At 43.9% G+C, this 23847-nt stretch overlaps 1 protein-coding gene across 2 annotated transcripts in view; it reads left to right on the top strand.

Moving 5' to 3' along the window:
- The window catches only part of LOC146869881 (protein BTG2-like), a 301843-nt gene that overhangs the window by 5511 nt on the left and 272485 nt on the right, over nucleotides 1-23847 (top strand). The window contains exon 2 of one of the 2 annotated variants that reach the window (XM_085623814.1): nucleotides 14043-14143. Coding sequence is in view for 1 of the 2 variants with exons in the window: in XM_085623817.1 (XP_085479943.1) it covers nucleotides 1038-1393 (356 nt within the window). In the remaining variant the exon portion in view is untranslated. Of the gene's footprint in view, nucleotides 1-1037; nucleotides 2840-14042; nucleotides 14144-23847 lie in introns of those variants that run through there. The other variant, XM_085623817.1, reaches the window with a different exon arrangement.

The following is a 23847-nucleotide window of genomic DNA, read 5'->3' as shown; positions in this document are numbered from 1 at the left end:
GCGAGTCTGTTACATTTCTTCTGTTAGCAAGTTTATTCTCAAATGCATGGTGTTGAGGGGCAAATAATATTCTTCCTGTTTCTTTTGTAAGCCGTAGCTCAGCCATTGGGGGAGGTGGAGTAGGCGGGAGCAGAGGCGCTCACGGCGCTGTGAGTATGGCTGGCGTCGTTCTCCTTCAATGCGATGGGTTGCCACCTACTTTTCAGGATTTTTTTTTATGTGCCTTTCCCTTATGATTTCCGTTTTTAAAATGATACATTTATTTAGGTATGCTATTATGTATTTAAATCCGCTTTTATTTTTATTTTTTTTTGGGTGCCTTGCACACACCTAATAGCTGCAGTCGGCCCCTTAATTCAGGAATGTGGACTGACGTGTGTGTGTGCAGTATTTTTACGACTGTACATTATTGGCTTGTATTATGATCAGGTAGGTTAGAAAGCGTGCTCCGCAAATAAAGAACCGTTCCGCTCAGTCACTGTTGATAAAATAAAGTGGCCTTTGATGATTCTGTCCTTGTAAAGCATGTGCAGCGCTCACATCTCCGTGTACTGCAATAAGCTCCAGTGTGCATTGGTTTGTGCCCCATTGAGTGATACTATAGCAATGCAATGGTGAAGTCCCAGCCCCAATAACAAGCATTGGAAATGCAATAGGTCTTGCCTTTGATTAAGTTAATACCATTTGCTTTGCTAATGGTATTGTATAGCAATGCAAATGGCTTTCACTTAATGAAAGGCGAGACCTATTGCATTTTAATGCTTGTTTTTTCTTTGCTGGATCCTGCTGTGGATGAGGTCACTCTATATTCATTAATTGGTTGGTAGGATCGTCCGCACCCGTGGATGACCATTCTAAAGTCTATTTGTTATTTTCAATTAAAATGAAGACAGGCGGGTTATTATGGCATGGCCTGGCCTGGCCTGTCTCTGTAGTGGAGTATTCTCTAGAGATTGTGGCTAATATGTGCCCGTTTAGGGCGTGATCTTTAGATACACAGTGCCTTGAATTAATGAGCGGTTGTCTTTCTGTTTTAGACCACTATAAACATCACTGGTTTCCAGAGAAGCCCGCCAAAGGATCCGGATACCGCTGCATTCGCATCAACCACAAGATGGACCCCATCATCGGCAAGGTGGCGAGTCGGATCGGCCTTACCAGTCAACAGCTGTTCACGCTGTTGCCTCGAGAGCTCACGCTGTGGGTGGACCCATTCGAGGTGTCATATCGGATCGGGGAGGATGGTTCTATCTGTGTGCTCTATGAGTCGGCAGCCCTACCCCAAGTTCCCCCAGCCTCCTCTGCCACCTTCCTGTTACCGACCTGTAAGGAGGAGATGATGAGGGGATGCAAAAGCCCGTCCAAAAACTACATCTTGACTGTAGCTAGCTAACCCCCCCATGGTAGTGTGCACGCCAGGGGGGGTGAGGTGGGACGTAGCAATACCTCATGCTGGGACCTATATCTTAAAGAACAAGTCACTGGAGAATAGAGGAACACCTAAAAGCAAGCGGGGTGGGGGAGGGTCACTAGGGTTGGTATGAGGCCTTGCTTTTTAAGTGTGCCTTAAGCTAAATGAACCTGTGGATGCGTTTGGTTAATCTAAGGGGGTGAGGTAGCAGGGTATGATGGGAGGGAGGATATTGCACTTCAAAGATTGTCAGGTTTCAAGCCTGGCCAAGAACCCACTGAGTCCCTATTGTTGGGGCCCAGTCACTGCCTGTTTTCTATGGCTTGTGGCCATTTACCAAATTCTCCCAGCACTAAACTGCCTCTATTTGTAGGGTGTTGAATATTATACAGCACTTTTGGCCTTGCGTTTCAACTTCACTGGCATTTCAACTTCACTGTAGCACAGGAGAGGAAATGGCTCTTCCCCCACCCCCTCCAGATTTCTGGATTCTGGGGCCACTGTTCCATGCTGTCGACAACATATCAGGCAAGATTGTCTTCGTTGCCCATGCTGTTAGGGTAGAGTGCCCTAGCTCTGGGAGCCCCAGAATTCAGACCATTATCACCTGAAGTACCAAGAGATGTGATCAACCGTTGGAAGTCTACATACACCCTAAAACCCCACCAGTAAAACATTCCCTGAAGTGTCGCTTCATTATTCCTACGACGCCTTTACTACGTGTGAATTTTAACTGGTTAGACCTCCACAAGTCCACTGTGCAATATTTTAGTTTTTGGGCTTAGGCCCGGAGTCCTGCCTTGTACCTCTCATCCAAAATGTGACCAAGCCTAGGACGTGCATCAGCTGATAAGAGGGAGGAGCCAGACTTGTTTGGAAGGTTCCCTTTATGCGGCAGCTCAGATCTGGCTCCAGTGGTCTCAAATTCCTTAATGACTAATTCGACTGCCTTGAATTTCTCGTTGCCTGACTGGCCCTTACTCTGGTGCATGCCACTGCCCCGAGATCTTCTTTCTTCTCTTCTCCTCCCCCAGCCGTCCACCTCCCCCCAGCCGTCCACCTCCCTCTGTGCACTTGCTGCTGCTCTCCTCGGCATGGGTCAAATGTTTCATTTCAACCCAACCCAGGGCCCACTTACTGCAACGTTCCGAAGCTGTGAATTGACGTTCTCGAGTTGCCCACTACACTGACGTGGCCTAGGGTTAAGGAGCCGTGACTTATCACCAAATGCTGTTAGTTTTTTGACCTTACATGTATTGCTAAATTGGGCTGCTGAGCAGTCTGCTTATTTGTATTTTGTTGAATTCTAGACTACAGTGTTTTTTGTAAGGGCAGAGGGGGAAACTGCATGTCATTTTGTATGAAATGTACAGTTCTTTACAAATGTACAGTTTTGTTACCCTGTTGTAATAAAAATGTAGCACTATCTGCGAGCAAGCTGGTGTGCACTCTTTGTAAGCTGTGGATGAAAACTGATATTGGGTACAAGTTAAACATCCTGTCCTACTGTCACGTGCCTACCCCGTGTATTCTTTATAGAGCTATCCTTCACGGAAAGGATGACATGACTAGGGTTGCTAAGAACCCCCATAATATGCTTCGGGGGGGGGGGGGACAGCTTCCAGTAATGGTCTTTTAAGTTGACTTGGTGGTTGTGCATAGTGGCTAACACATGTATTTCTCCCCCCCCCCCCCCCCTGCTTTTGATCTACTTTTTAAGATCATCCCCTCCAGTCCACCAATGTAACCCGGTCCCGTGTAACATTAGTTCTGGATCTCTAGGAGGAACTCTTCATTTATTAACTGAGGGCAGGAGGGAGCTTTGTGCCCGCTGATTGAAAATGTTTGTAGGGAGGCCATTTTGAACTGCTGCCATTTTAGTTCTCTCGAACTACTGTACGCCCCTCCCCAATAACCCTGCCCCGGCATATTTAACACGTCTGCTGTGGCTTTTGTGAACACTTTTGCAACCGTTCTATAGCAAGCCTTGACTAAACTTCTGAAACCTTTGCTTTTCTACCGAAGATTAAACACGAGATTGCGCCTGGCGTTTGTGTCGTGCTCACCGTGCTGGTGCTTGCTTGCATCGAGAAAGGGATGTGTAGCTCACTGAATGAGAGTTCCTTCAACAGTTTTCTGATCAGTCGCTGAAAAGGTATTTTTCATATCTAGTGTTTTATACACCTGAAGTAATTGACAGAACATTGAGGTTGGGAGTACTTTGCCACCGTTTACTCTAGCTCTATTTATTGACAAATCTATTCATTAGCGCCGTTTAACTTTGTATGGCTTTGAGGCTCATACCAAGTTCTTGACCTTAATTTTTGCTCCATAGAGTCTTCTATTTCAAAGTAAAGGATCTTGTTCCTGCCTCCTGCTCCTTCAGTTGTTTCAAATTGCACTGCTACAATGTTTGAGACTGAACCAGCAGCCGTGCAATCGAAAACCTTATAGTATGTGTATCTGGCCCTTTCAGTTTACGCTTCCATCTTTGGACTTGTCATTGGTGGTTATAAGCTAAAACTACTGGTAAGGCAGCCGTGCAGTACCAAGCTGGTGTGGAGGTGGAAATGACATGCAAAATGCTGCTTGTGAAAGCTATCAAAATGGGTGTCATCCTTCTTCAGGAAGTGGCTGCAAGTTTCCAGATGTCCCTCCACGCGTATGCAGGATTTCACTAATCACACCAGAAGCTGCATGCCTTTCTTTTTAGCCAAGGATAAGCAAGACTGCCCCGAGGGTATTCTAAGAAACGTTTGTGACTGCCTTTACAATCGTGAGGGTTTTTCCTGTGTGCTTTTGAAAGTTGTGTACAGTTGTACCTATGCAATGCCGTCATTTCCCCAATTACACTTTTTAGGTCTCGCCTAGGCAGTGCTTGCGCTGTCTCTGCAAGACATGCTATTCTGTATGCATATGGGCTTTAAAAGCTCTGCCCGTTTTCAAGGACGTTCCTGTTACTCAGACCTTTTGAGCACTAATTCTTTCTTTAATCTCAAGCACTGGAGACCAGGGCTTGTGGTTTACAGAGCTCTGTTGTAAACAGGGCTTTACATCTTGCACTTGTATTACTGTACATTTAAGAATCGAACTGTTATGGCTGCAGCTGCCGCTTCCTTTTAAAGCCCAGGGCCAAACGTCCTGGGCACTACCTGCTGCCTCCTCTGTCTCAGAGCTCACAGGGCCACCAATTTCATAACTTTCTCCACTTTGTAAAATGCTCAACCTTTTATTTTAGTTATAAAACGCATATTCCCACCTCGACCTCTAAGCATTCTACCTTTTAGAAAGAAGAGAAACTAGCTCGAAACTCTTGCTCAGGATCACATGTGACACAAGTCTGGAAATCCTCTTGCTACTTGTAATGAGGATACTAAAACCAGCAGGTTTCTTTCAGCGGCTGCGCTTTTTGGATATCTGGCTTGTTTTCTGCCTTGCTTCCTTCTACACGCAGAGATGTGATTTGTGCAAGGATGAAAAATGCTTCAAAGACATAAACCTGTCTTACCCCAGCTGGCTAGCTAGCGGCCCAGTGGGGAAAAGACTTTTTGTGAAGAGTTAGTAAATGGACTTCTGTTGAACTCCATTTCTTTTACCTTAAGCCTAGCATTTGCAATACAATAGGTCTTGCATTTGCAAGAGTTTCAGCTCTTGGTATTGTGTTTTAAAAAAAAAAATGCAGTTACTGCCAGCTCGCTGATTTCTGTATAGTGAGAGATCGTTAAGGTAACCATGTTTCTGCTTACATTTCACATGCTTTACTTAATCTTGCATTCCCTATGAGTGTTTTCTTGTACTTTTTTTTTTAATTTTTTTTAGGCAGCATGTTACTCTTATCAAGTGCATAATTTGAATTGAGCCACATCCAAGTGCTTATAGCGGGCACAATTAGGTTGTAGCTGAAGGCAGTGCGAGTTTCCCTCAGTGGGGCACTATGGGGTTCAGTGGGGGAGAGGATGTGGCACTATGGCCAGAGCTGTCGAATTTGGAACTGGGTTCAGCCTTCATGACCAGTCCACCAGATCTCTCTACTGAGGGAGCATATTCCCATGCTAGACCTTAGAAGGCTTGATGTCTTAGCACAAGCAGGTGTACCCTAGTGGTGTCAATTGTGAGTTAACTTTGAATGCCTGTCCACCACAATCCATACTGAAGTTCATCTCCAGTCTTGCGGGCAGGCCTACGAAGCAGCACACCCTAGAGCAACAGAGATCCAGTCACTGTGACTGTCACTGAGGTCACATGAACCTTGAGCAGGTTAGGGCGTTGCAAACTGTGTGACCGCACTGGGTACCTATTTCGGGTGGGTGCGTAGTGTTTGCAAGTATATAATGGTTTTAAAAAAACTTGCTGCCACCTTCCTGGCCTCCAGCAGTTTTCAGAAACCATAAATGTCATGATAACTTCGGTGATTTATGTTCTTCCTAGAGAGATCCGAGTTTTGTCTAGTGGAAGGGTTGACTTCTGGAAAGGTAGCACAGAGGGTTAATATGCCTGCTGAAAAGACATTTACCATGCAGATCACAAAGTGCACTGCTTTAATGGGGGGGGACCATGATGTTTGGTCATTTTAATGTCAGCTGTAGATGATGGATCCCTGAACAGTGTCATGTATGTGCATGTTTGCATTGTGCTGAGTGGATTACCAGGTAATTGTTCACGCGGTTCTCTGATGGATGTCACATGCGGTTTTTCTGAGTCCCCAGATCATGCAGTCTGTGTTCTCTTTTGTACTACCAGTCACTGGTGTATTCAACTGTGTAGCCTTGGACTGTGTCATGTATGTAACTTGCATGATCGAGGTAACTATTAGCGGCGATACTACATGTCTCGGTCCTCTCAAGTGCTTGCTGTCCTTTTTTCCCCAGCAACCCCCGCCCCCTGGGGCAGCAATCTGAGGGATAGCCCCGGGTGCCACAAGGTCTAGCTATGCCTCTGTTTCTATGGTGGGATGAATCGTGGCAACTTTGTGAATGCCCACAAATTTGAATTTGCACATGTCTGCGAATTTTACAGGTCGTTCCGGCTCTGGATTGCTTTCTGGTCCTGGTTTTAGGATTTGCCCAAGCAATGGTGCAGTGCTGCACCATAATGGGTGATATGTGCCTGTAAACTCCTTTAAGAGTGCAAATCCACCAGTTTTTAACACCTTGATTTGCACTTTTAAGCCTTTGATGTCCATAAGTGGGACTTGCACATGCAATGGTGTGGAGGGAGGTGGACAAACAATGTACTTTAAGACTCTTTGGTACGACTGCCTTTGTAAGGTCTCATTCCTCCACCATTTTCCAGAAATCTTGTCCCCTTGCCTCTATGCAAATATTTACGCCTGCTCCGTGGCATAGTCACGCTGGTCATTTTCTGTGTTCATAGACCATGTTCCTGAAACCTGCTATACCTGTTATAATATTGGACATTTGGTGTATCATCCTGCCTTTCAGGAATGCACGTGGGACATGTTTGCATTCTGAAAAGTACTCTTATCAGCACTGTTACTCTAAACAGCCTGTATGCATTCCATAAACAAAGCTGTTTCATTTCCTGCCATTAGCAGTGAACAGGGCTGGCATTTGTGTATGTGAGCAGTATTTGTGAATACTTGTGTTGACGCATTAAAACCAGACCTATTGTATCTGCAAGTGCTTGCAGAGACTGGTTTACAGCAATTCCCTGTATCTCCGGGTTGTCGCACATATGACGAAGAGGACTCCAACGTGTGCAAACCATGGCAGCTCGGCTTTTATTAAATCTGCCTAGAATCTCACCATCTGCACCTTCTCTGGCAGTGCTGCACTGGAATCTAGAAACATGGTTTATCAGATAACGTAGTTTAGGGTTCTTATTTTTCTGTTCTGTATATGTGGGACTGAAACCTTAGCGCTGGTACAAGTCAGCTGATGTAGCTATGCGCTTTATAAACATTATTCTAAATCTTATTAAGGCTAATCCTGTTTGGCCTTGTGCCAAATTCCACAAGAAGCCATTCATCATCATCATGTGATCAAATCAACTGTCAACCAGTCTTCTTGATGTTAACGTTTTCAACTCTATAAAAAGAAATCCACTTAAGTGTGCAAGGCGAGGGCTGAAGCTGGTCAAAACCCTTCCCCCTCAAAAGGGTTGGCTCGAATTGCCCCCGTTTCACTTCAAACCATTCTTGGCTGGAGGGGAAGGGTAGGGTAATGACCCCATGGGCATCCCCTCTGCTCTCAGGGCTGTCTCGCAGCTGGCAGAGGCTAGCTGAGTAACATCCTGTCATGTAATACATCAATATTATGACCAACAGATTATAGGGTTTAGTGTTCAGAGAAGTACCACACCCTGTTACGTACACTTTCATGGCCTTTAGACGAGTTGGCAATCGTGACGCCTCATGAGCACGTTTTTGTCGTATGTACCAAGGTTTCCTAAGGCTGTTTTGAAGATTGACACCTGAGGCGTGCCGCAAGCATCTTGCAGGGTAATGTTGCTCAGCATGTTTAGTTAATACAGTATTGCGCATCCAAAATGTAGCAGCCGGTACCACACAGCACGAAACGCCACATTCCACCTCGCTTACTCCAACCTTCAAGACAAATTGGGTACTTCCTTTCGAAGGAGACTGCTCAATCTATTGAGTGAGACATGTTTGTGAAGTACTAGCTGGTTGCCTTACCCAAACCTCTGTACTACCTTTTGTTATCCACTGTAGGGACTGAATCATGTTCTCTATGCAGCGGTGCTCCACCCTCTGTTCATGGGAGGTAGCTTTCAGCTGGCCCGCAGGATCTTTACCTGTGCTTTCCTTAGCCATTAAACTTTACCAATGTTGCACGTTGTTTACCACTTCTACATGGTGCGAAACATGCCTCCCTATAGTGTGGTGTTCCTGAACAGGTATGGGATAACGCTGGGGGTTTGAGTGTCCTTGTATCACCCAGCCACTTGTGCATGTAGGCTGCAGTCATCCCACTCCACTGACCAGCATTCTGTTCTCGTAACTACCAATAAGGTGAAACCTGGAGCTGCTTTGGGATTTACTTTTCTGGGTGGACTCAGCAGTGGACCCACTTATTGGGAGGGACAGAGGCAGGCTCCCGAATTGCCTTCTCCACCCCATTAAGCATTGCCATTTGGCTTTGAAATAATAATGAGACCTCGAAGGAGTGTACATCCAGCCAGTTACTGTAGTACTCTCAAATCCATCACAGGCCTTTCTGCCTCTGAAAATACCATTGCACTTTTTACATGAACCCTTGTTGGAATTGAGAGCTTTTTTAGTTGGTATAGACACACCGGGTCTTTGCCAAACAAATTTAAGAATAGCAGAATGGGAAATATTTTTGCAAAGGATTAGGTATTTGGAAACGGGTACATATTCATTAAAGAAGAAACCTTTTGTTCAGAATCTGTGGACGGAAAAAAAAGAAGCTTGATCCAGCATGTCTTTCCTAGCTCCAGTTGATGGAATGTTTGACATTTCAGGTCTCTTGACTAGTTTATCTTTACGGTTAGGGCTGAACTCCTCCCAGCCCAATTCTTTTGTCAATTACTTTGTGCAACCTTCCACGATCCATCTCTTTTCCAAAATCTGCTGTGCCTTTTTATTGAAGAGTGCTGTTTCATTGGTTACTGACATGGAACAAGTCATTTAAGAGGGAAGCATTTTTTTTTTTTTTATTTTTTTTTTTTAATGTCTAAATGCTGCAACACCATCTTTAGATGTTTACTACTTCATATCGACAAGTATCGTGGCCGGAACAGGAGGATGTGGTACTGGTCTTAACTTCCATTCACATTTGTTGCTGCTGTTCATGCCCCCATCTGCAGAAGTGAGGTTGTTGCCTCTTGCCATGGCAATTATTTTTAAGTGTTCTGCTTCCATCTTCCTTCAGGTGTGGTTCGATGTTTGGTATAACTTTGTCTTGGTTTTATCCCACATTGTGGAATATTCAGGCTGCAAGTTTTCCGTCAGCCCAGTCCTCTGTGCTGTTAAGCAGGGGTCTTGTGGTTTTTTTTTTTTCTTCCTCTCTCCTTGCTACTGATGCAGTGTTATGACCCTATCCTCTTACCATTTGTGAGGGGAGGTAGCATTGCAACAATGAATTTCAATTAACAGTGTAACACATTTGGCTACACGATAAGGACTTGGAATCAGGAACTTAAGTTTCATTACAAATTAGCAATCCAGGTAAGGTACACATCTCTGTACCATGCTGTAAAGATACAGAGCAATAACTTGGAAACCTTACCTCCTAAAGAAGTTTAGGCTTATAAGTATTAAACAAACAAGAAGTTTAGTCACAGCAATACAAATGAATAACATTAAGACCTGGTGCTCAGAAGAGTTTTTGGTCCTCACTTCTATACATGAGTACATCTAGAATCATCAAAGTTAAAATCCAAACTAGGAGGACAGTTCATTAGTCTAAGGAATCTCAGATTCCGGGAACTGCAGAAAAATCTAGGCAAGTGAAAAGTTAAAGGAAGGTGTTCGCATTACAGAAGCTCGGTCAAGAGTCTTCTAGGGTCAGGAGTATTTTGAGTACTAGCCTAAGCCACACTCCGCATGAATCAATCAAAGGGAATAAGCATAGAGATGTAGAACTCTCAAAGTCCGAGTAAAAGTGTTCTATCATCAGTGTAACCTCCAGTTATCCATACTAAAATCATTCAGGTAACACCCCTCTGCTCGCATCATTAGGGGTTCTATTGTCTTTCTCCATTCTCATGTTGTAAGCTGGAACATTGGCAAACTGTCCCACACTGAACATGGTAACCACATCTTCCTGTCTCCACCAAACCTATGTGGTAAAATTGCTGAATAGGGATCTTTGGCTCTCCATGTTCTTTCGTCAAGGTCATCTTCTCAGGGTCTCTATTGCTAATAGTCTAGGCAATACTATTAGTCTATTCTCAAACTAACAATACATGTGACTACCTGCAAAGGAAAGCCGTGTAAGCAGAAATGGAAATTATTTTTTGCAGAATGGAAATTAGGCCTTGTAAGGGCAAGTTAAACTATTCAATGGTGCACATTTAAACAGAAATGAATATACATTTTCAGTACATTGGATTCATATTGCATGTGGAATTTGGTCAATCTTTTAATAGTTGTTAGTTTGGCTAAGAACTACATTTTATATTAAATATACATACAACCTTGGTGCACTCAGTACATAAATCCATTATAGTTTCTAGAGTAATCAGTCTACATATAGGAGGATGTTTTTTATTCAATCACCTAAACAATCAACCTTGTTTAATGAGTTATTATGGCACACAATTCTTTATTAAATTCTATAGTGAATGCACTTCAATAATGTCAAGTGCAACATTTCTTATTAATGTCGTTAGGGCACACAGAAAACATGTGTACATTTGGATTATGCATTTGTGACGTGTAAATGTCGGTCAAAATTGCCCTGTACCACACACTATGTAATTTAAATATCCATTGGAATGCCAACCTCATCTGGTTCCATTTTGTGATTTGTCAGAATCCTGGAGTCTGGGGCTGTGATGATCTGTTGTGCCCAGTAGATATCTGAGATGTGTTTTTGAGTGATGGCCTTTTGAGGACATCACTCATACACCTTCCTCCCTGCCAGTGTCAAAGGAAAGAAACTGAAATCTGCAAATAGGCTCCTAAACTTTGAATGATTGAGGGATCCTTTGTAGTTACCTGATCTTAGGTGGGGATTCTCCAAAGAAACTATCTGTCTCCCAAAGGAAACCTGTAACATTTGACGTGTACCTGTAACATTTGACATGAATAAAGATAGCTTCAAGTTGGGAGCAGTTCCTTGAGGTCATTTTTGTTCACTAATTGTTACAGGCCCCCTTTTGTCACCTGCTTTTTTCCACAACATTCTGCATGTAATGTTTTCCAGTAACCAGTAGAGGAAAGTTATTGTAAAAGTAAAAATCTGTTTACCTTCAGTTTTTTTTGGTACCAGCCAGGAAAAATATTTACTTAGGCTTGCAACACCCCTCCTCCAGATATTGAATCTGGCTTTGATATGCAGTTTTCTGCCATGTTCTATGCTCATCCCAGCTTCACGCTCTGTAGGTTAAATTTGTGTGACTTATCCCCTGCGGCTAAAGTAAATGATTGTTATAGCATGTTTATAAAGTGCTCTGTCTCCTTGTGGTGTCCTAGCGCTACAACCATGACATTATGTCGGCAAAGCAGGTGTCGTATTTAATGGAAGAGAGTAGTATTTGCCTTTTCCTCAATGTTAAAATGCTGGAACAGAGCTGGCTCCGTCTGTAACTTGTTTCAATGCATAGGGACGATTAACAGAAAGAGCGGCTGCTGGTCCAAGTTTTACAAAGCTTTTGATGCGAGCAATAAAAGCGCTCTGAAAACTTTACATGGGTGTATATATATATCTTTAAAGGCATCTGGAAATAAACTTGGGGGGGAGGTGGAGGGGGGGAGGTGGAATGTACTGTAGGGGAAACGGTGACTATGCAGAACACTTAAACTATAAAGTAATTCAACTATAAATCTCTATTGCGCTGGGAGCCAGTGAAGAGACTTCTGGAAAGTGTTCCAGAAACTAGTCTGGGTTTGGCTGGGTTGGAGGCAATGGAGAAGAGCGAGTTTAATGCTGGAGTACAGATTATTGAAGTAGTGCAGTCTCATGCCATTAGTAGCAGAAATGAATAGAGTTCTGCTCTTGAAAGTTAAATACAGGAAGACTAGGCGGAGGTGGAAGGTGCAAGAAGAAACCACAGCCGATTCTTGGAAATCCATCTGCAAAGCAGCATTGATTTAGACTCACAAAATCTTCACTGTGGAAGAGGACAAAGTGGCTCTGAGCACTTACTGCAGTTTATACTGAGCTATACCGAGCTTCAACCAGTGCTGTCTCATTCATGGACCGAATGTGGATGTGGTGTTAGTGTAGAGCTTTTGGATCGAGAACAATATATATTAATTGTAGTTTAGGCTGATTTGTTCTGAGACTTGATCTAGGTATTTGGTCAAAGGCAGAAGTAAAGTTTAGTGTAGGTGCATTGAAGTCTCTGCTTTGTGGACTAGGAAATCATAGTGTGGGGGGGGGAGGAGAGGGGGAAAGCCTTACTGATTGTTTATAAAATAGTGATGAATCCTCTTTGACATGGTGAATAGGGCTCCTCAGCGAACCAACTGTTCAGTTGATTTAGTGGAGTGTCATCAACCCCCCCCCCCCCCCCCCCACCACCCGAAGGTTATTACTTTGCTATCAATGAGGCTGATGGGTCTGGTCTGTAAGATTTTGCATTCTGGTCTTTTTGTTGGTCTAGATCAATGATGGTCATTGGTCTAGATCAACAAAAAGGGGCAAAGACCAGGGCTCAGGGAGAGTTGTGTGAACATCATCTGTAGTATCTGGGTCCCTTGTTTAACTTCATCAAGGACACCTGACTTTGAGAGAGGATGCATGGTAGCAGCTGCAGGGCCTGTGTGATTATCTCCATTGTTTGTGCCCCAGACTCCAATTGTGTATTTTTTCCTAGCCAGGGCCAGTTGAGTGGAAGCAAGGCTGAACCACGCGGCTAAGCTGAATTTGAAGGCTTTGGTTCTACCCGTTATGGTCACTGTTACAACCATATATTAAAGAGGAGATTGTTCACCCATCACAGTGGAGCCTTTGGGCTCTTCTGCCTCATGGAATTATCCAGGTCTATTTTCTCAGTTGGATGACTTTGGCATCCAGGTCGCTCCTTCACCTTCCTAGCCCTTTCCCTCCCCAGGTGTCAGGTTGAAACGACGCTCTTTCATTAAGCCTGGATCGTTTGGATATCTGTGCAGAGTGGCAGTAGTAACTGGACCACTTCCAGATGCGATATGTTATTTAGAAATTGTATACCAAACAGGCTACCATGTACAATAATATGATTTGTGAAACGGTTTAAAGGACACCTAATTTTTCTTTTTCCATTTCTACTCCTTATTCACATGTGCACCTTCTCTGAGCACTGATCTTTATCAATTTATACATTTGTGAAGCCAAGAGTTTTTGATACAATGTGTAAATAAGAATGTTGTTTGAGACTGACTTATAAGTATGTCTTAATTTTCTGATTTTGGAATTTTGTCTGCTGCCCTAACCTTATAACTGTGGATTGAGTCTACAAGATTGAGCTCCTTTTCCATATAGTGGTAGTAGATCTTTTGATATATTCAGTTCTCTTGCGCCTCTTGTTGCTTTTTCCGATTGGACCATTGTTTCTGTATCATAAGTTACCCAGGTCTTTCACGTTAATTTTGGGTTACCCCATTGTTCTCTGACTACTTTGCCATACTTGTGTACCTTATTTCCATGCCATAACTGCACCAAAACCATAAACATTTGCATTACTTGTTGGGAAGAAGATGTAGCCTTACGGCTAGAGCGGTCGTCCTTGAAGCTGGGGAACCGGGTTCAAGTCTCAGCAGCGACGCTCAACATCCTGTGATTCTGGGCAAATCACTTAATCTCCCTGTGCCTAACAAAAATGAATGTGTCCTATAACGAAACTGGTGCTAATGTAAAGCGCTATATAAAACAAAAAAAAGGGTATTGAAAGGCAGTAGAGCGAGTACATGCTGAAAGTCTGTTTGCTCCTTTTAAGCGTCTGGTACTTTTACCAACTTATTCCTTAGACCTTTCATTTCCAGAAGCAACATGGGTGAGAGGAAGCTCACATTCACTGAAAACATCAATAACAAATGTTGAATAATGTGTCTGCAGCCCAGCAGTTGTGCTCATTCTCTAATTCGTGAGTGCCCATCTTTTATTCAAGTTCACCTATTTTGTTGAAAAATACATGTCTAAACTGCTTCATCTCTCCTCTATAAGACATGAAGTTTTCTGCTTTTGAAGAGTTTGTTCTTTGTACACATAATTCCATGCCTGTGTGCGATTATTAGCATATGCTGCAAGCACAGGGATGCTATTGTTGACTTGTACTAACTGATTACAGCTTCTCCTCCATGGAATTTGATGGTTGGGGAAAAGGAAACAATGGTTCCTGAGGATTAATTTAATAAAATAATCAGCTGTGAAAAATGCATGATAAATCCACCCACTATGTTCATAAATCCAGTAATAAGAAATCTATTATCTGGGATGATGTGTCAAACCATAACATTGTATGCAAACATCTAAGAGCAGCCTGATAAGCATATGTGTTTCATATATTCCCATATGTGGACATATTTTAGGTGCATATAGTTCTAAAAGCACAATATACATTAAGTGAATATAAAATGCAATATACAGAAGAAAAGTGCAGTCTGGTTGTAAGTCAGAGGAAGAGAGAAACATGAATCAGTCTCTGTATTGAAGTACCGGGTTTTCAGAACTCAGCGGGGCAGGGGAACACACCCTAAGACTTCGGGTTCTTCCTGTTTCAGACCTACAGAAACAGTCTTCTAGATGAAATCAAAGTTCGTATTTATTGGCTGCAGACCAATCACAGGTATCCGAGAAGTACAACACGATGTATGTTCTCAGGAGACTGCTCCCGAACCAAAAACAAGTCTTTACTTATATACACAAAATTACGCTTGGGGGCAATACCGCCCCTATTTTACAAGTGGTCATTCACATATTTTAGTTTCAAAGAAACAGCAGAGCCATAATGACAATCCCACATTTCAGTTCGTTAAGCATACAGTCATTTTACCCAGCAAGGCTCAGAACCCTCATCGGATAACAGCGGACCCCAATAAAACGGGCACCTCCTGCTCGTAAAACAAGCCATAAAGTAGGAAACCGAGTCAGGTGTGAAATGGCTTAGGCAGAGATCGTGTGCGAACAAGGACTTTATGATGGGTCGAGCCCTGATGCTAATCACATTAGGCCGCGAGAAAAGAAACTGGCCGGACAGGATTGACCTCTGGCAGCGGAGTCAGTTTGCACAGGTCAGAGAGCAGTCACAGAAGGTGTACGTGTCCTTTAGGCCTAGGCATGGCCTTAGTGCGCAGCCTATGTGAGGGCAACCACAAAATGGCTACTGTTCTAAAATGGAACCCAAGGGTTCAATATGTGGTATCGTATGAACGGTGAATTCATCAGTGAAACATGACAAAAACACTCATACATACCGCATTTGACATTTGCGGTTCGCTGATACTGAAGTCTGCATGGTAGGGCCATGCTTTCAACACGGTTCCGAAATTTACAGTACCACAGACCCTCCTTTTGCCCTTACATAGGCATCAACTATACTCATATTAATCTGAGTCCAGGTCCATATCTACAAAGTCATGGAGATGTTGCTGTAGCATCATCCTATTGCTTAGCTCGTCCCTTGATACAGGTTTCCTTACACATGATGTAACACAGAGGCTACACATTACAGGAGCACACTGTATACATAGACAGAACAGGAAAAGAATGGCTAAGATCGTTCTAATGACTATTAGAATCTTCCATCCCCAAGCTGATATCAGTTCCCAGAACCACCCCATTACCGACCAATCTCCTTTATCCACGTGGATAGATTCGGAAATTTTATGCAGTTTGGAGATGGCCTGATAGATTGTCGGAGCGTTATCTGGTATGAAAATGCAACAGCTTGATTGGATAACAGTACATACCCCACCACGATCTGCAAGTATGACATCTAGAACCATACGGTTTTGCAACGTCATGAGGCGATCCGCTTGGAGCTCAGCTGTCAAATTACCAAGGGCACCGGCCGTTACATTAACAGTGGATTCAACTACACGAGTCAGTTGTCTCAGGTTCCTACTATTGACCATTGGTCCCAAAAACGGCAGGAAACCCAGGAAAAAGTCTCCCGCTTCCTGACCGGCAGTATCCTCCTTACTAACAACGCCTCTCACAACTCTGGTCTTGTGATAATCAGAGGCAGCAGTAAATGTTGGCGGTAGCAAATTCGCAACATAACACGTGCCCGAGAAATCAGGGGGCAACCATGTATATGCTCGATCATTGCAAACAAAGTATGTACCCTTGGCAGCCAAAAACGCAGGGGAGAACTGTGATGGAAAAGTGTACGTTTCAGTACAGTCACTCTTCCCTAGTTGGGCTCTTGGATTTTGTCCATTGCCTTGTAAACAAAGGCGACCCATGAGTGGTACAACCCAAATTGGGGATGAACTTTTGCGCTGTTTTTCGCCCAAACTAATGCTATACCCCGTCGCGTTCCAACCTACATAAGCTCGCAACTCATCCTTGGGAATAGATGTGTATGCATCGATATCTCTACTCATATCTGCAACTCCTCTCATTAAGGCTTTATTGTTCGAGTTAAGTCTAGTGGAACGCGGTGGTCGCGGGGAGTAGGTTTCAAGCGCAAAAAGAACCCTAGTCTGGAATGCCCATTATGAACCATTATAGCTAAACGGCAGCACTAGATATGGGATACCCTTATCAATGGTATGCGGCATCAAACCACACACCCAGCAATTCGTTGAGTTCATAACTAGTTGGTGCAGGAGTTGAACAAATGAATTGTTTACAAATTCAGAACGTCTAGCTTGTTCGTGTTCAGGCAGAGGGTGAAAAGAGTGTGGAAAAATAGTAGGAGGAGGTGTGGGCTGCACAGTGGGTACAAATGGCACTTGGAAAGACAATAATACACAACCTACAGAAAACCTCATTATGCTAGATAGTACAAACAGACCTAATACTACAAAACATTTGCCATTCATTATTTTACATATTCAGCTCTTAAAACTTATTTCCTCAGCGGGTCTCTTCATCTCGAGAAACTCCATCCTCTAATCGTGCTGTTCGCGGCGGATGAGTATCTTCTGCTAAGGAGTACACCTGTCAGTTCAGGGAACGCCCTAGACCAACCAGAACCGTTGACCTAACGTCTCCGGCTTGTACCCCAAAGTCTTGACGCCACGACCCTACAGCCAAACCCGGATGGTGGTTCAAAAAATAAAAAATAGAAAAGTTTCTCAGATGAGAGAGCTGCGCTATCCAAAAATATCAAAGGAAAATAATTTTTATTTGTCCATAGTCCTTGGCCTCCAATTATACCTGTTTTTCCCAGGTACTGTCTGGTCTTGAAACAAGAGTTCAGGCTCTGTGGTGTCCAATCGAATTGACGGCGATATAGCTTCTTGCAGAATGTCGTCACTTTCTTGCTTTGAAATTGTTCCTTTTACACGTGCATCGCTAAAAGGCACAAAACGAGGCACAGTCTCAGCCTCAGAGTCAGCGATCCCCTCCTGGACCCACCGATCATACGGTAGGGGCAAAGGTATCCTCTTGCAATGTATGCCGTGTATCCAATTCTTTTTCCCTATCACTCGAACCGCTGATCTTGTCGATAGAAGGACGAGGTGGGGGCCGATCCAACGGAGCTCATCATTTTTCGTACGCTGAAAATTTTTAATCCGCACCCACGATCCAGGATTAATAGGGTGTCCTGGAGCTTCAGAGGCCTGGGGCAGAGTATCGTGAACCTGTTGGTGTAAGACACGCAATTTAGCCGTCAATTCATACAGATAATCGAGCAGTACTGGATGTTCAATTTCACTAAATTTTGTTGGTCTTGGCACACCCTATACATTGGCCGGGCGGCCAAATACTATTTCGTAGGGACTAAGTCCCACTCGCGAATGCACAGTCATTCTTGTTGATAGGAGTGCTAAGGGCAGAGCGTCAGGCCATTTAAGACCGGAGCTCGCCTGAATTTTGGCCAACTTAAGTTTCAAAGTGCCATTGTAGCACTCTACTAATCCAGCTGATTGGGGGTGATTTGCAGTGTGGAACTTCTGCTTAATGCCTAGTCCCTCACACACATCCTTCATCACTCGACCTACAAATTCACTCCCGTTATCACTCCATACCATCCTTGGCATTCCGAACCTAGGGAAAAATTCTTTGACAAGGGCTTTAGCTGTGGATAAGGCCGTATTGTCTTTTAGGGGATATGCTTCTATCCATTTTGAAAAAGCGCAAACCACAACCAGTACATATTTCAAATTGTTGCACCTTTCCATGTGGATGAAATCTAGTTGCAGAACCTCAAATGGATATGATGGAGGCGCAAAATGACCAGCTGGAGTTGGGGTTCCCCTACCAGGATTGTATTTCAAACATACCATGCAATTTTTGACCACATTCTCCACACACTTGGGAATTCCAGCATTCTGCCATACTGGAGCCAACAACTTACAAATCCCTTTCACACTGATATGTGCCATTCCATGTGCCATCGTAACCACTGGAGCACATATGCATCAGGTAACAACCATCGCCGGTGTTCTGACAAATCAACCCAACAACCATTTTCATCCAATTTACCCTTACTTTCTTTCCACATACTCAATTCTTTCTCTGTGGCTTCAGCTTGAAGGGACTTCACACTCTCTATCGTGTCTTCACACATTCCAACATCACCAACCCATCTGGCAGGGCCTGCAACATACATTCGGGTTGTCACATCTTTTGCTGTTTCTTTCGCGGTTTCGTCAGCAAATGCATTACCACGCCCAACATCATCGGTAACCTTCTTGTGTGCGCTGCATTTCACAATCGCGACTTGTAACGGCAAGGTCAGTGACTCAAGGAGATCATTCACTAACTGACCATTCTGAATCTTAGCTCCATGCGAGGTCAGGAACCCACGTTCTTTCCACAAACGCCCAAAACTATGGGCCACGCCAAAGGCATACTGACTGTCAGTATATATGTTCACTTTCATTCCTTTCGACAACACGCATGCTCTTGTAAGTGCAATCAATTCTGCTGCTTGGGCTGAACCATGTGGTACACGTGCAGTTTCAACAATCGTGTGCAAGGTCGTGACAGCATATGCAGCAGTCGTATCACCATTCGGAAGCTTGAAGCACGAACCATCCACCCATAAGGTACCATCACATTCAACCAGGGGAGTATCTTTAAGATCCACTCTCCCTTTTGTTTCTTCTTCTGTTCTGAAGAGACAATCATGCTGTTCAACCTCATGTGTCTGCTGAAATTGGCAATAATGTAGCTGGATTCAGCGTGTTGCACCTTTTTATGTGCACATGGTTTGCTAACAGTGTCAATTCATACCCTGACAATCGAGCACTAGTTAAGTGCTGTGTCTTGGTCCTGTTTAACAATGTCTCCACTGCATGGGGAACCATTACGATCAATGTGTTATTCATCACTAATCCAGCAGATTGTCGAATAGACACAGCTGCTGCCGCTGTGGCTCTTAAACAACTTGGCAATGCCCTCACTACCGGATCCAAAGTCGACGAAAAATACGCGCATGGACGCGGTCTGTCTCCAAAAGGCTGTGTTAACACTGACAATGCGCAACCGTCCTTTTCATAAACATACAATGTAAAAGGCTTACTATAGTCGGGGGTACCCAACACAGGAGCTGAACATAATGCCTTGCGTAATTCCCAAAAACTTTTCTGACACTCTTCAGACCATGGGACAAGATTCGGTGTATCTTTACATGTTAATGCTATCAACGGTTTTGCCAGCAAAGAAAAACTCGGGATCCAGTGCCTACAGTATGAAGTAATACCTAAGAAAGCACGCACTTCTCTCTGTGTTCTTGGCACGCTCAATTGTGCAATGGCCTGAATGCTCTCTGGGGTCAGTTTCCTTCCCTCCTTCGATAAGAGATGACCTAAATAGGTCACTTCTTGTCGACAATATTGCAGTTTAGAGAGAGACACTTTGTGATGAAAGGCAGACAAGTAACGCAACAATGACGATGTAGCTCCTTTACAAATCTCCTCAGTAACTGCGGCTATTAAGAAGTCGTCAACATACTGAATAAGGGTAGCACCACTAGGTAAAACAAGTGCGTCAAGCTGCGCTTTTAAAGCCTGACTGTATATTGATGGACTTTCACAGTAGCCCTGTGGAGCGCGTTTAAAACGGAAGCTTCGACCTCCTAAACAAAAGCCAAAAATATCCCTGCTCTCCTCTGCAATCGGGATACTAAAGAAAGCATTCTTTAAATCGATCACTGAGAACCAAGCAGCGGAAGCTGGGATTGTAGTTAACAAGGCAGTTATATCAGGGACGACTGGAAATTGTGGCACAACTACCTTATTGACCTCTCTAAGATCGATCACAAACCTGTAAACAGGTGGCTGAGAAGGGTCAGTACGTTTTAAAACGGGCAGAACCGGACTATTGCAAACGTTGCCTCTTGTCTCTTCAATTACATCCTTCTCAATTAAATCATAGATAATTGCTAACCGCTTTTTTTACCTTCATTAGAGATCTTGTACTGGGGAATGCGTGGCAATTTAACATTGGCTTTCAAAGTGACAACATACGGCGGTATTTCCAAAAGGCCCACATCATTAGGGCCAGTGGCCCAAAGGGCATCAGGAAGAGACGATAATTCAGCTGGCAGTTTATTCTTCGACAAATACATGGGAGAAATCACTTCCCTACCCAGTGTAAGTTGTACTCCCGAGGGGGAACAATATAATGTCGCGTGTAATCTCTTTAACAAATCCAATCCTAATAGGTTTTCACCACATCCCGTCGTTAGGATAAGGGGTGCTTTCAGCTCACAAGGTCCAACCGAAAGGGCCATAGGACTTGAGATCGGGTTCCTAACCGGGGCGCCAGAAAAACCTACTGAAACATTCATTTCGCCAGACAAAGGCGCGCCAGGGAGTTTTGAGCGCATAATAGAACTCTTTGCAGCACCAGTATCCAGCAGAAAGGGCTCTGTTACACCTGCTGTAGTCACCTTAACATACGGTTCGCTCTGATCCACTGGCACTGAAACAACTCCCTCTCCCTCTCTCTGTCTATGGCTGTCCTAGTAATCATTACCTTCCGTATTATCGTCTTCTACATAATAGTCATTATTATAGTACTGCACTGTCTTGCCAGTTGCATTGGCTTGCTGATCAAAACTATTTATCGTATTCTGAGGCGGAAGAGGACGCGCGTTCTGGGGAACATTTCCACGCCCTCTACCTCTTGGAGCTTGCTGGCCACCTCTACCTTTTGCGCCATAAGCATTATTCGTGCGCTGCAACAATCTAAGACAATTATTTTTAAAAATGACCTTCCTCCTTGCAATATGAACACTGATTGGGACCTATAGGGACACGTGGTTGATAATACCCATACATTTGTTCATTATTCTGAAACTGTTGGGGTTGCTGATAGATACCCTGGGTTTGCCTATAATTATTCTGACCTCCACGTGGCGGATAAGCCTGCTGTAAAAGAACCTTCGTCTTCAATTCTTTCGTTTTCTTGTCTGTTCTATCCCTCTCATCTTGATCCCTATTTTCGTAATACTGTGCAGTAGCCCGTATTTGCGCTGAAGAGGAAACGGCCCAAGAACTCTCAATCTTTTAATTTTTTGCACAACTCTGGAAGCAAATTATGCACAAATTTATCAACAAATAACCGTTGACCACCTTCTGTACTCATGTCTTGACCACTTTGGTCGATGAATGTTTCTTCAAACCTGGTGAAGAAATCGGACACTGTTTCATCTTTCTTCTGTTTGCATGCAGATAATTTATCCCAATTTACACGTATTGCGGGCATTAAAGTTTTCATATAGTTAATTATTCTACCAGGGAGTTCTGCTACCGCGGGTTCAGGCTTGGCACCACCAACCTGTCTATTGTCTGCATTAATGATATTAGTCCATGCGTCACCTAGTTCTGCAACATGATCTGTATTACGAATCAATCCCCACAAAGGCTGTGGAACAACATTCCTGAACAACATATCTGTCAGCTAGATTCATGACACATGATTCTGCAGTCTGCGATAACTCCTTATAATATCCTGTGGGGTTCTTACGGGGGTCAGGCAATGTCTGCTTAAGCGCTAAAACTTCAGATCGCTTCCAGGGAACATGTACCCAAACGCGCTGAAAATGAGCTGGCATAGCAGCAATACCATTAGCGGCATCAGCCACAACAGCTTCCTTCCATACCGGAGGGACTTCTCTCATAGGGTACTGTCTCACCTTTTTACCAGAGGAGTCAAGCCCAAACAGCGACCGAGAAGGATCCTCAATCCTAAAAGATAGCAATGTCGCAACTGCTTTCCTAACATCGGGACCCACAATCGTACCTTTTCCAAATTCAAATCGCACTTGACACAACTCCTGCGGGCTTGGGTCTAAACCATTATCTTCCAATTCCTCGCATAGGAATTCACACATTTTCTCAAAAACGTATCTCTGTTTTGGTGCTTCCCACTGATGAAAAACATTCACAACAGATTCTACATCATATCTTGAAGGATAAATAATCCACCTCTGTGCCATGTGGTCCAATACTTCTTTCTCTCCAGAACCAGGCAGCTGACTACGCAACTGCTTACGTTGTGAACCAGGGGTCGTACTAGATGGCCCAAAGAGGGGTGATATAAGACTAGTTACTGCACTAGCTATTCGTTGTCGTGCAGAAGGGGAAGTTGAGGCAAGAACCGGGGGAAAAACAGAGGGAAGAAAAACGGGTGTAGATACAGGAGTAGTAGCAGGTAGGGCACCAAGGGAGGCAGCTGATGTGCTAGGTAAAGTCGTAAGGAGCGCAGAAGAGGTAGGTAGCAAAATCGGCGTCCCTTGGGAAGGCTGCACTGCAGGGATAGGAGCCGGCTGAGGGGGAGCTGGCGGCTGCGGGAAAGCTTGCGGTGCATTAGCTGGAGGCTGTATATTTAAGGGTTGCGGGGGTGCTGTAGCATTTTGTGCATACGGGGGTGGCGAACTTAGTAAATGCGACATTAGGGGGTCTTTCTCCTTTTAACGCATCTTGCTGAAGGGGCGGCAAAACTGGGTAACATTTATCAATGACTAGTTTGCGTTGTCTGCAACTGCTCATTCATTTGGTCCTCTTCATTATCTTTAAACTGCAAAGCTGCTTGCATTATCGACATACCTCTCTCTTTTTTATTTTTTTTTGCTAATTTAATTTCTTTTTATTTGGCTTCTTTTCGCCATAGGCGGAAAGAATCAAACATCGCCGGCCGGGCTTTCTTCTTGAATAATTTAACTTCTAGGTTATCTAGGATTTATGTGTCGAAACTACCATTTTAGGGCCATTTTAAAACACCATCCTTCCTGGTGTATCGGATCCATACTTCATTATACGTAATGGGGCCCACGCCATGTTTCACATAAAGCTCATAAGTTGGAGTTCCAATTGGAGGAACCGGACACGAATCCTCTAATCGGGAATCCCTTTTACAACCAAAACAAAACAAATTTCCAAATATACTAGAACCAGGCATCTTCACTCACTAGTCTAGTTTCAAACTTCAAAGGATTATCGAATACGATAGTCTCGTGAATACACGAGTCCTCTGGCTTTGGCACTTGCAAGTCCCAAATCAAAGCGATCCCGAAGGATACCGAAATCCCGAAGGATACCAAACAAACTGGGAGACGCTCCACTTATACTTAACTGAGGTATCGATGACTTCACCAGAAGACTCTCTCAATTGTTTCGCTCTACCAAATCGTCAAGGGTCCAAAACAGGGCGATAGTCAGGGCA

Source organism: Triturus cristatus, chromosome 1_1, assembly GCF_964204655.1.
Source record: "Triturus cristatus chromosome 1_1, aTriCri1.1, whole genome shotgun sequence".
Lineage (NCBI taxonomy): Eukaryota > Metazoa > Chordata > Amphibia > Caudata > Salamandridae > Triturus > Triturus cristatus.
This window is presented reverse-complemented; position numbering and strand designations above follow the sequence as displayed.